General features: G+C 24.4%; 1 protein-coding gene across 3 annotated transcripts in view; it reads right to left on the reverse strand.

The window, feature by feature from the left end:
- LOC122503163 (box A-binding factor-like) overlaps nucleotides 1-9,246 on the reverse strand; it is a 118,796-nt gene extending 109,550 nt beyond the window's left edge. For all 3 annotated transcript variants that reach the window (XM_043613617.1, XM_043613611.1, XM_043613623.1), the window contains exon 1: nucleotides 9,089-9,246. In XM_043613617.1, coding sequence (XP_043469552.1) covers nucleotides 9,089-9,158 — 70 coding nt within the window. In that variant the 5' untranslated portion in view covers nucleotides 9,159-9,246. The remainder of the gene's footprint in view (nucleotides 1-9,088) is intronic.
- Nucleotides 9,247-14,170: the final 4,924 nt, after the last annotated feature.

The raw sequence follows: 14,170 nt of genomic DNA on the forward strand, positions 1-14,170 counted from the left end.
AACTAATAATAAAAAAAAAAACATTTAAAAAGAAAAATTAAAAAAATATATTTAAGAAAATAATAAATAATATATTTAAAGAAAACTCAAATTTAAGTAAATGTAAAAATTTATAATCTAAAATAATTGTATTTAGAAGTATTTTATTATTGTTTTTAATTATTTTTTTACAATAATTTTTTTCATTATTATTACTTATATAGTTTCTCAATGAAAAAAATTCCTTTTTAGTTCAGAAGAAAATAAAAAATAAAAAAATATAAGAATCAAATTAAACAAAATTTTCTAAATGCAAAAAAAAAAAAGAAAATTCCTTTTCAGTTTAAAGAGAAACCTCATAGAAGTAAGAAAAATTTTTTTAAGAAAAAATTTCTAAATAGAAAAAAAAGAAAATTCCTTTTCAGTTAAAAAAGAAACCCCCATCAGAAGTAGGAAAAAAGCCCTGTTAAAATAAACATTAAAAAATTTCCAACACGATTTTTTTCACATTCTGATCACTATAAATAAAGTCTTGTTAAAAAAATCTTCTCGAAACATTTATTAATTATTGTTCACGCTTACTCTTTATATTTATACGTATATATAAATAAACAAGCAAAGAGTGTAAATTAATGAAGTCATTAAAATTGAAAATTTTTCTCCTATCCATTTTTTTAGATCCGTGGAAAGCGATGACTAGTGTCATAAAACATTATTTGACATAGTGGCAGTGGGTAAAACTGCGTAGGTTTATTCCAAGCACGACAACCATCGTCTATATAATTCTTATCATTTCTGTATACCTGCTTTTAGAAGTCTTATGCAATATAGCTAACTTAAAATTTACATATGAAAACTTCAACACATGATATATATGTTAAATTAACTTTTTTTTATTCCACTGTTCAACTGCGTAAATGACTTTTAATTATATACACGTTTCGATGTTTTAAACATTCCAAAAAGAAAGAATAAAGATATAATATATATGTTTCAATATAATATAATGAATTTTTTTCCACAAGCAAAAGAAAAAACAAAATTTAACTATTTTTTAAGAAAATTTCTAATCATGAAATATCCTCTAATTTATAATAATTTTTATAACTTTGTATGATAAAAAACATTTCTAATAATATATCATTTTACATTCTAACCATTTTTTCAATATCACAGTTTTTCACTTTTGATTCGTTTTTTGTCTCAATACTAAACATTATATTTGTAACAAATAATTTTTATTTCGGCGAATAAAAATTTTTGTATAAGCAATTTTAGCTTGGCTGTTATTTACATCAAATAAATTAAAGTTGGTTGAAATAAAAATAATTTTTCTTTGGGTACGTTATATTATTTGTTATTATTATTATTTTTATTATTTTTATTATTATTATTATTACTATTATTATTATTATTGTTTGTTAATTTACTTTTTACTATTTGCTTCTAATACTACTTATATTAATTATTGCGCTTTCTACCACATAAATTTTTATAATTTATTAATAATTATAGAATAATTATTCAACGTAATATATCACATTAAATAATAATTTCTTTTTGCATGTACATTTTTCTCTCTAATAATATCTATTATATTTTAATTTACCGAATTTAGAAAGTTGGGGAAACCCCACGAGACTTGAATGTAAATAAGCTTTGACATCACACACAGTAATGAAGGGAAAGTGTCTAGTGAAAAATAGCGCGAAATTCAAATAATACTGTTAAAATGTATAACAAAATCTTTTAAATTTTGTTTAAAATTTTTTTTCAAATTAAATTAGTAAAAAAAAATTTATTTAAAAATTTTAAAATATAATGGTATAAAAATTATTTTCAAATTAAATTAGTAAAAAAAATTTTTAATTAAAAATGTTAAAATATAATGGTACTTGCCACAGGGACAGATAAAATTTAAACAAAAAAAACAACGGAAATAATTTACAGTTCAATTTTTTTTATTATTACACAAAAAAAATATATAATTGACTCACAGTTGACTAAATTATTTATTATTTGTTTTAAATAAATTATATTTGGTTCAAATAAATTTTATTTCTTTTTAATAAACTTTTTTTGGACCAAATGAATTTTATTTTTCTCTAATAAATTTTAATTGTTTTTAGTAAACTTTTTTTGTTCCAAATGAAACTTCATTTTTCTCTAATAAATTTTATTTGTTTTCAATAAACTTCTTTTGGGTCAAAATTAATTTTATTTTTCTCTAAAAAATTTTATTTGGTTCAAAATATAAATTTCATTTAGTTCGAATAAATTTTGTTTGATTCAAATAAATTTTGTTCGATTCAAATAAATTTTATTTTTTCCAATAAATTTTATTTAAAGCAAATAAAGTTAAAATACTCTCTGACAAATATACTTTTGTATATTTTTTTGACTCCGAAAAATTATATTTGGTTTCAATAAATTATTTCTCTGGCTGTAGTATTGAAGAATTCGATAAAATTCTAATAGTTCCAGTGATGAAAAATATACGATGTATAAAAGAATTATCAAGCATAAATTGTATATTTCTTGTATGGTAATAAAATTATTAAAACCGGATTTAGGTAAAGGCGGAGCAAAGAATAGTAGGTAGAGCCTGATTCTTCATTCCATTCATTTCAACTCTCTAGCGCCATTTTGAATCATCTTTTCTCTTCCTCTATTTTTCACACATGATATAATGGCCCAACATTATACATTCTCACGGGAATATACTATACATGGTGGATAATAAAACGAGCGAAAAGAAGAAACACAAATTAATTTCCCTCCATTTTTTTATTTATTTTTCTTTCTTTTACTATTTTTATTATTTTCTATTAATTTTATTATTTTATTTATTTATTGAATCACATGAACAAATAAACAAATATTTCATATAGAAAATAAAATTTGTCAGTTTATAATTAATTAATATTACTTTTTAATTTTCAATCTCTTCAGTAAAAATTAAAATTATTTTTATGTTCAACAATTTTTTTTGTGTTTCAAAACTTTTTTTCCGCTGTCCGCGGTTGTAGTCGTTAAAGCACAAACAAGTGCAAATTAGGTTTCGGAAGTTGCACCCCGAGTTCAATTCCCCTCAACTATTTTTTTCCCTCTTAACTTAAATCCGGTTTATAAATAATTTTGTACTTCATTTCTCAATTTACAAAAAATTATAATATTACTCATATTTTTAATAAATATCAAATAATTAAACAAATTATTAATATTTTAATAAATATCAAATAATTAAATAAATTATTAATATTTTAATTACATTTTATTTACTATAAATAAATAAAAATATAAAAAAGGCGTTGAAATAAAATAATAATAATATGCTTATATTTTAATCCGAATTTAGTATTAAAATACTACCAGGAAAAATTATAATAATTAGAAAATAATGTTAAAAACTAAGTGTCAGGGAAAATTACAATTTTCCCTGACACTTAGTTTTTAACATTATTTTCTAATTATTAAAACAGAAATTTTATGTAATTATATAAATATACTAAATACTATTATAAAAATAGTATTTTAGATAATTTCGCTTAGCCAGCGAAAAATCATTAGAAAGAAAATATTATTTAAATAATTATTGACCTGAAACCCTGACTTTTATGACGAGTGACCTTGAATCTAGACCTTATGCCAGAAAAAATCATCAGAAACTATATTATAAAACATCACGTGCGCTTTGCTGTATTAACTATATAACAATAAATATTAATTACTAAAAATATAATTTTCAAATATTCATTACGACGAAATTTTTGTTCTCTTTCAATATTTTTACACCCAGAGAAAAATTGTATTTAAACCAAATAAAATTTATTTGAAACAAATAAAAATTGGTAAAATTTATGTGAACTAAATAAAATTTTATTTAAACCAAATAAAAATTGGCTCTGAGTCAAATATATCTTTTCCCTGGGTGTAAAAATTGCCATTCGAAAAAGAAAAATAATTAAAACTAACATTTATTAAGTTGAAAAATAATTTTTGTAATGTAGAGAATAATTTTTTTTTATAGAAAAAGTTTATTTAAAAAAATAAAAAAAATTAACTAATTAATATACTAAAAAATTAATTAATTATTATTAATTAATTATTAATTAAATTAATTTTTTAAGTAAAAAAGATGCTTATTTGAACGTTCGAATTTTTAGAAAAATATCAAGTAGACCATAAAAAAATGCTCAGAGAAAAATTTTATTTAAACCAAATATAATTTATTTGACTTAAATAAAAATATATTTATCTCCCTCAGAACCTACTGAATTATTTATTTGTTATTCGAATAGAAATTTAATTCGACACAAATACAATTTTTACTTGAACCAAATAAAATTTATTCAAATAAAATATAAAATGTATTTACAAATTTATTTGAACCTAAATAAAATTTATTTCAAATAAATAAAATTTTCCAGAAGGAAATAAAATTTATTTGAACGAAGTAGAATTCATTTAAATCAAATATAATCTAGAGTCAAATAAAATTGTATTTGTCACAGAGCCTACTATAAATTTATTTTTTTATTATAAATAAAAATTTACTTAGCACAAATTTAATCCGAAAAATAAAAACTAACCAAACCAAATAAAATTTATTTGAAACGAATAAATAATTCAATTGCCTTTCAATTAAATATTTTTTTTTTCCTTGTCTTACAGAGACAAAAATCATACAAGTTAAATATATAAATAATTAATGTGACAAACGATTTTGAGTAATGAAAATTTATTGTTAGAGTCTGTTTTGAAAATTTTTGAAGCTATTGTTGAATATTTTCTACTTTGTTATAATACGTAATAGAAAAAACAAAAAATGAATCACTTTCGAGTTATTAAATTATCCATCATCACTTTATCCAAACGAACAACACACAAGTGACTGGACCTGTGTACCATTCATAACTTTTTTTTTCTCTTACTCTGTACATTTTCATATACATCAACTGTTTGGAATTTTTAACGTAAACTATTATCAAAGTTTATTCGAAAAAGCAGGTGTTCCTAATATTCCTAATTCGTTTTCTTTTTTCCTTGCGAATTTTGATCTTCAATAAAAAAAGGAATAAAATTTCAGGGGAGTTAAAAATTACTCCTTTATATCAGAATTCACTGAATAAAACTAAAATAATACAAAAACTATATTTTAAAAAATGGGAATTAAATTTTAACTCTTGAAGTTTATAAAAGTCACACCTTTTGGGAGTTAGGCAAAAGGAGTGAAATTTAGAGAGTTAAAATTTTACTCCTCCTGCTTTAACTCCAAAAAGTTATCATCAGATTTAAGTTTTTAGAATTAAATCAAAAGGAGTAAACTTTAGAGAGTTAAAATTTTACTCCTCTTGCTTCAACTTCAAAAAGGTGCGCAAATTTACAAAAAAAAACCGTTCGGAGTTAAAATTTAACTCCCTTTTTTTTACATATATTGTGAAGGGCATGAAATCTGAAACTGAAAATCTTTCGACTATTCGTCAAACGAAAATAAACTTTTTTTTAATAGACCCATATAAAATAAAGAATTTATAATTCATCAAGGGATAATTTCTTAAAATGACGAGCAATGTTATGAGTCAGAGGACACGTGACATAGCGGGCGAACGTTTAAATAGAAATAATGGTGACCCTGGCGATCGTCAAAGGCGATAAAATCTAACGACCCCGAAGAAACGTATATATAATACAGATACTTAATTATGCTTTATATACTAAGCTCAATGAAAGTTCGCATCACTTCTCAATTAAAATAAAAAATACAAAAAAAAATAAATAAATACTTTTTCAGAATATTCATATATTCTACATTCTAAGATTTAATAAATCTTTCCTGCGCTCGAAAAAATTAACACCAAAGTATAACGGGAACATTAATCATTTATTACTAAAAGTTTTAAAACTATTTGTTGATTATAATAAGAATATGAAAAATTAACTTGTTAATAATGAGCAAAAATTTAGAGCCGGTTCGATTGATTATGTCAAAAAATAATTGAAGTGCAATTAATCTAATGAAATTAAATTACTAAACAATTCATTACTTAAATTTATTTATTTAATTTATTTAAATTAATATTTAGGTAAATAATAATTTAAACTAATATTTAGATAAATAATCACTTAAATTAATATTTAGATAAATAATTACTTAAATTCATATTTAGATAAATATTTATTTAAATTTATATTTAGATAAATATTTTTTTAAATTTTTTAGATAAATATTTTTTTAAATTTATATTTAAACAAATAAAAAGTAATATATTAACTAATTGATTGAACGAATAATAAAATAATTTGTTAACTGATTAATTACTGGACTAATTACTAATTACTGGACCCAATGATATGATAATTTTTACCTATAAAATTTACCAATAAAACAATTTTTTAACTAAGTAATTAATTGACCTAATAATAAAATACTTTCTTAACTAATTAATAGACTAAAAAATATAATAATTTACTATCTAATTCTTTAGTTAAATAAATAATAAAATAATTTGTTAACTAATTAATAATACAAATAATACAATAATTTATTAATTAAAGTATTTAATTCACTATAGTGATTCATTTAACCCAGAAAAAATTTTTTAATCAAAATATAATTTATCTGAGTTAAATAAACAAAAAAATTTTTTTTATTATTTAAATAAAAGTATATTTGTCTCAGAGGCAGCTAGATTATTTATTTGTTTTAAATAAAAATTTCATTGAACAAAAATTAAACGTTTAGTTAAACAAAATCTAATTTTATTTGAGTCAAATAAAATTTATTTGTAATAAACAAAAAGTCTAGTTGGTTCTGAGACAAATATATTTTTTTCTGGGTGTAGTAATTAAGTAATTTAATAAGATTTGAATTAATTAATTAATTAAAAATTGACTAATTAATTAAACAAAAAATGAAATACTATCTTAACTAACTAATCAATGGACCAAATAATATAGTAATTTATTAATTCAATATTCAATTCAATAAATAATAAAATAATTTTTGAATTAATTAAATAATTAAGAAATAACAAATAAAGTAATTTGTTACCCATTAATTAATTAATTTTATTATTATTTTATTATTAATTAATTAATAATAAACAGATAATAGAAATCTTGAAGTAAATAGAATATTAAATATCAAAATAATTAATTTGTAAATTTAATAATTTAAAGTATATAAGTACTATTAAGATAAAAAGGCAGTTCATTTTCAACAGGTGTTGCAGATATCATATTAACTTGAACCTCACGTATTTATGTTTAGAGAAATATACTTCTACAATTTCAGATCTTAATGATAATGCGAACAAACCAATTAAAGATCTAAATCTCTGTTCATTTAAAAACGATATTTTTAAATGGGTAAATAAATTTTTCTATTAACATAATTTTTTCAAAATGAATTAATTCAGTTAAAAATAGATCTTTTGAATCCATTTATTCCTACAATCAAGCAAATTAAACTCTTATTAAACTCTATATTAAAAAATTGAAAATAATTGAAATCTCACGAAGAATTTTATTAAATTTTGTTTGTAAATAATTGAATTCCAGTGAAAATGTTTATTTTGGAAAAGAATTGAATTCTTACGGGAAGAATTTTATTAAAATTTCTTAAATAATTGAATTGCTTTGAAGAATTTTATTTTTTACGAAAATAATTGAATTGTTTCGAAGATTTTTACAAACAATTTTGACAACAATTGCATTCCTAGGAAGAATGTTATATTTTACGAAAATAATTTTATTCTACGACTAATTTTATTATTTTTTCATATTTATAAAGCATTTTATCAAAATTTTTTTAAATAATTGAATTTTCGAAAAAAAATTTATTATTTATGAAAATAATTGATTTCTAGCGAAGAATTTTATTCAAATTTTTTTAAATAATTAAATTCCCATAAGAAAATGTATTATTTATGAAAATAATTATATTTTCAAGAAGAATTGTATTGCAATTTTCTTTAACTAAATCTTGTAAAGAATTTTGTCAAAATTTTTTTAAATATTATTAGAATTTTTAAAAGAATTTTATTTAAATTTTTCGAAATAATTGAATTTCTTAGAAGTATTTTTTTCCAATTCTCTGAATATATTTGAATTTTTTCGAGAAATTTCATTTAAAAATTGAAAATAATTGAATTGGGTCAAAGAAATTGATAAAAAATTGGTAAGTATAATTTAATCCATGTAAAATTTTTATTTCAATTTTGTTTAAATAATTGAATTCTTTTGGAAAATTTTATTAAAATAGAGATATTAAAAATAATTGAAATAATTTCTAAAAATTAATTTGATGATAGTTCTTGAAGAATTAAGTTATTTAAAAATAAATTATTGTCAGAAATAGAAAAAAATTGAAGGTTTTGTATAAAAATTTCATAGTTTATGAGGCAAACAAAAAAGACTAAAATTCAGAAAATTTTGATTTTCTTATAAATTCTAAAAATTTAATTCTTTCCAGTACTTTTAATAAAAATTCCTGACTTTTCCCTGACCAATTTTAATTATCCTGACTTTTCCCTGACTCTTCTCTGAATTCCCTGACCTGTGGCAACCTTGTTTACAAAAAGATTTCGAAAAAAATTAAAGCAAAAGAAAAAATTTGATTTAAAAGAATTTGATTTAAAATAATTTGATTTGAAATAATTAGATTTAGAAAAATTTCAGTGAAGAAAAGAAAATTGCTCTGCTCGCAGGTGGGAAAAAAAGGTGTAAACCAAACTCGATATAGAAATATATAAAATGTAAATCACAGCACTAACAACGCACTTAATATAATACTTGTGTTATCGCGAGCAGGGGCGGTGTTATCACTCTGATATCCAACATATATACATCCCCCACAGTCGGTCCTCGGTCTCCAGTAACTCGCGGACCACCGACCCAGTTAAGTGCCAATTTAATCTACACTCAAAATATTTAAATCCCATACAGAAAAAGGATTATCATATCGCCCATAATGTTATTTTTCCTCCTCTCATTTTTCCTCCAATAAAACAAAAAAATAATTCAAAACAAAATCCTAACAAACTATAAACCAAAATATCCTCATCCAACCTCATCGAAAAAAAAAATATTAAATTCATTCCCTTACCAAAAATTTTCTTCTGATACTTGGAGACACGTTGACTGTTCACCTCATCACGACTCTTTCTTCTCTTCATTTTAAGTTCACTTTCCTTTCCCTAAACTCTCTTCGCACTAACGCCTCAAAAAACACACTTTTTCAAAATAATAATTTTTTTCCAGAACACGTCTATCACTTCTGACTAGTGAAGAAGGAAAAGACGTACGATCAATCGACAATCGTTTCAGCAGAGGAAATAAAAATCAGTTCAACTAGTGCTGAATATAAAAAAAACTTAGAAAGAGAGAATTAAGAAGAGAGAGCAAGAGAGTGATATATTTCTTCTTTTCTTCTTTCTCTCTCTCTCTCTTTCTTTCTTCTCTCAATCGTTCTTGATTCGTTCTATGATCGAGAGCAAGCTCTCGTGAACATAATGTGCATAGAGCAAAATGCAATCAAGAACCACAGAGAGAGAGACCCCGAACAACAAATGCGTTGGAGAGTTACAAGGAGCAATAAGAGGGGGAGGTTGTGGTGTACCTCAACTGAAATGGTAGTGGGAATAAGCAATCGTTCAAGGGGAAAACTGCATGCAACAAGTGGAAGCATTATAGAACTTCAATGCATGTATGCGACTTCTCCTCGTCGTTCAAACTTGAAACGCTAATATATATATTACATATAGTCACAGTCAAGTTTCAATGTATAAAATATTCCTCACCACTCACGATTTGTCTATATATGTGTGTTTGTATGTGTATTTTTTCCTTATCAATCCAAAGCTTTCCTCCTTCCACCCCCGTTTCTCTATCCCACATATAATACATATAGCCCTACTCATTTTGCCGCATTTTTGAAACCAAGAATCGTCCAGTACTGCACTATTCTACTACTATACTTGCGCGATATCCTTAACCAACAATTTTGTTGCAGCAAAATTAAAGTACACAAAAATTCGATTACTAACAATTTATTAATATCAACTATTCATTTATTACAATTATTTATTTATTAATATAAATTTATTTATTATAACAAAAATTAATTTGAATAATAAAATTAACTTAATTAAAATTATTAAATTCTTACAAGTTTGCTACAAAAAAATTTTCTATTTTTCAGGATGTTGCTCAGCAATATCCCAGCTACATTCAGATCATTACCAGATATTTAAAAATTATTGCAATTACAGAATCAAATTTTAAACGCAATTTTGCCCAAATTTTAATTGTCTGATGGCGTTCGGGTGAGGGTGCTACTACTTAAAAATTGAAATAAAATTCCCTATTCTTTAAGATTGAGTAGGGCTCAGTCCCTTCTAAAACTCTGGTGATTTTCAGATGATTAGAATTATTAAATTTGGAAGAAATAAATTTTTATTTTCGTTTTTACCAAATTTTTATTGTCTGATGGCGTTCGGGTGAGGGTGCTACTACTTAAAAATTGAAATAAAATTCCCTATTCTTTAAGATTGAGTAGGACTCAGTCCCTTCTAAAACTCTGGTGATTTTCAGATGATTAGAATTATTAAATTTGGAAGAAATAAATTTTTATTTTCGTTTTTACCAAATTTTTATTGTCTGATGGCGTTCGGGTGAGGGTGCTACTACTTAAAAATTGAAATAAAATTCCCTATTCTTTAAGATTGAGTAGGACTCAGTCCCTTCTAAAACTCTGGTGATTTTCAGATGATTAGAATTATTAAATTTGGAAGAAATAAATTTTTATTTTCGTTTTTACCAAATTTTTATTGTCTGATGGCGTTCGGGTGAGGGTGCTACTACTTAAAAATTGAAATAAAATTCCCTATTCTTTAAGATTGAGTAGGACTCAGTCCCTTCTAAAACTCTGGTGATTTTCAGATGATTAGAATTATTAAATTTGGAAGAAATAAATTTTTATTTTCGTTTTTACCAAATTTTTATTGTCTGATGGCGTTCGGGTGAGGGTGCTACTACTTAAAAATTGAAATAAAATTCCCTATTCTTTAAGATTGAGTAGGACTCAGTCCCTTCTAAAACTCTGGTGATTTTCAGATGATTAGAATTATTAAATTTGGAAGAAATAAATTTTTATTTTCGTTTTTACCAAATTTTTATTGTCTGATGGCGTTCGGGTGAGGGTGCTACTACTTAAAAATTGAAATAAAATTCCCTATTCTTTAAGATTGAGTAGGACTCAGTCCCTTCTAAAACTCTGGTGATTTTCAGATGATTAGAATTATTAAATTTGGAAGAAATAAATTTTTATTTTCGTTTTTACCAAATTTTTATTGTCTGATGGCGTTCGGGTGAGGGTGCTACTACTTAAAAATTGAAATAAAATTCCCTATTCTTTAAGATTGAGTAGGACTCAGTCCCTTCTAAAACTCTGGTGATTTTCAGATGATTAGAATTATTAAATTTGGAAGAAATAAATTTTTATTTTCGTTTTTATCAAATTTTTATTGTCTGATGGCGTTCGGGTGAGGGTGCTACTACTTAAAAATTGAAATAAAATTCTCTATTCTTCAAGATTGAGTAGGGCTCAGTCCCTACTAAAACTCTGGTGATTTTCAGATGATTAGAATTATTAAATTTGGAAGAAATAAATTATTTATACCATTTTTAACAAATTTCGATTGTCTGATGGCGTACGGGTGAGGGTGCTACTACTTAAAAATTGAAATAAAATTCTCTATTCTTCAAGATTGAGTAGGGCTCAGTCCCTACTAAAACTCTGGTGATTTTCAGATGATTAGAATTATTAAATTTGGAAGAAATAAATTATTTATAACATTTTTAACAAATTTTCATTGTCTGATGGCGTACGGGTGAGGGTGCTACTACTTAAAAATTGAAATAAAATTCCCTATTCTTCAAGATTGAGTAGGGCTCAGTCCCTACTAAAACTCTGGTGATTTTCAGATGATTAGAATTATTAAATTTGGAAGAAATAAATTATTTATACCATTTTTAACAAATTTTCATTGTCTGATGGCGTACGGGTGAGGGTGCTACTACTTAAAAATTGAAATAAAATTCTCTATTCTTCAAGATTGAGTAGGACTCAGTCCCTTCTAAAACTCTGGTGATTTTCAGATGATTAGAATTATTAAATTTGGAAGAAATAAATTTTTATTTTCGTTTTTACCAAATTTTCATTGTCTGATGGCGTACGGGTGAGGGTGCTACTACTTAAAAATTGAAATAAAATTCTCTATTCTTCAAGATTGAGTAGGGCTCAGTCCCTACTAAAACTCTGGTGATTTTCAGATGATTAGAATTATTACATTTGGAAGAAATAAATTTTTATTTTCGTTTTTACCAAATTTTCATTGTCTGATGGCGTTCGGGTGTGGGTGCTACTACTTAAAAATTGAAATAAAATTCTCTATTCTTTAAGATTGAGTAGGGCTCATTCCCTACTAAAACTCTGGTGATTTTCAGATGATTGGAATTATTAAATTTGGAAGAAATAAATTTTTATTTTCGTTTTTACCAAATTTTTATTGTCTGATGGCGTTCGGGTGAGGGTGCTACTACTTAAAAATTGAAATAAAATTCTCTATTCTTCAAGATTGAGTAGGGCTCAGTCCCTACTAAAACTCTGGTGATTTTCAGATGATTAGAATTATTAAATTTGGAAGAAATAAATTTTTATTTTCGTTTTTACTAAATTTTTATTGTCTGATGGCGTTCGGGTGAGGGTGCTACTACTTAAAAATTGAAATAAAATTCTCTATTCTTCAAGATTGAGTAGGGCTCAGTCCCTACTAAAACTCTGGTGATTTTCAGATGATTGGAATTATTAAATTTGGAAGAAATAAATTTTTATTTTCGTTTTTACCAAATTTTCATTGTCTGATGGCGTTCGGGTGAGGGTGCTACTACTTAAAAATTGAAATAAAATTCTCTATTCTTCAAGATTGAGTAGGGCTCAGTCCCTACTAAAACTCTGGTGATTTTCAGATGATTGGAATTATTAAATTTGGAAGAAATAAATTTTTATTTTCGTTTTTACCAAATTTTTATTGTCTGATGGCGTTCGGGTGAGGGTGCTACTACTTAAAAATTGAAATAAAATTCTCTATTCTTCAAGATTGAGTAGGGCTCAGTCCCTACTAAAACTCTGGTGATTTTCAGATGATTAGAATTATTAAATTTGGAAGAAATAAATTTTTATTTTCGTTTTTACTAAATTTTTATTGTCTGATGGCGTTCGGGTGAGGGTGCTACTACTTAAAAATTGAAATAAAATTCTCTATTCTTCAAGATTGAGTAGGGCTCAGTCCCTACTAAAACTCTGGTGATTTTCAGATGATTGGAATTATTAAATTTGGAAGAAATAAATTTTTATTTTCGTTTTTACCAAATTTTCATTGTCTGATGGCGTTCGGGTGAGGGTGCTACTACTTAAAAATTGAAATAAAATTCCCTATTCTTTAAGATTGAGTAGGACTCAGTCCCTTCTAAAACTCTGGTGATTTTCAGATGATTAGAATTATTAAATTTGGAAGAAATAAATTTTTATTTTCGTTTTTACCAAATTTTTATTGTCTGATGGCGTTCGGGTGAGGGTGCTACTACTTAAAAATTGAAATAAAATTCCCTATTCTTTAAGATTGAGTAGGACTCAGTCCCTTCTAAAACTCTGGTGATTTTCAGATGATTAGAATTATTAAATTTGGAAGAAATAAATTTTTATTTTCGTTTTTACCAAATTTTTATTGTCTGATGGCGTTCGGGTGAGGGTGCTACTACTTAAAAATTGAAATAAAATTCCCTATTCTTTAAGATTGAGTAGGACTCAGTCCCTTCTAAAACTCTGGTGATTTTCAGATGATTAGAATTATTAAATTTGGAAGAAATAAATTTTTATTTTCGTTTTTACCAAATTTTTATTGTCTGATGGCGTTCGGGTGAGGGTGCTACTACTTAAAAATTGAAATAAAATTCCCTATTCTTTAAGATTGAGTAGGACTCAGTCCCTTCTAAAACTCTGGTGATTTTCAGATGATTAGAATTATTAAATTTGGAAGAAATAAATTTTTATTTTCGTTTTTACCAAATTTTTATTGTCTGATGGCGTTCGGGTGAGGGTGCTACTACTTAAAAATTGAAATAAAAT

This window comes from Leptopilina heterotoma, unplaced genomic scaffold (assembly GCF_015476425.1).
Source record: "Leptopilina heterotoma isolate Lh14 unplaced genomic scaffold, ASM1547642v1 Lhet_108, whole genome shotgun sequence".
Lineage (NCBI taxonomy): Eukaryota > Metazoa > Arthropoda > Insecta > Hymenoptera > Figitidae > Leptopilina > Leptopilina heterotoma.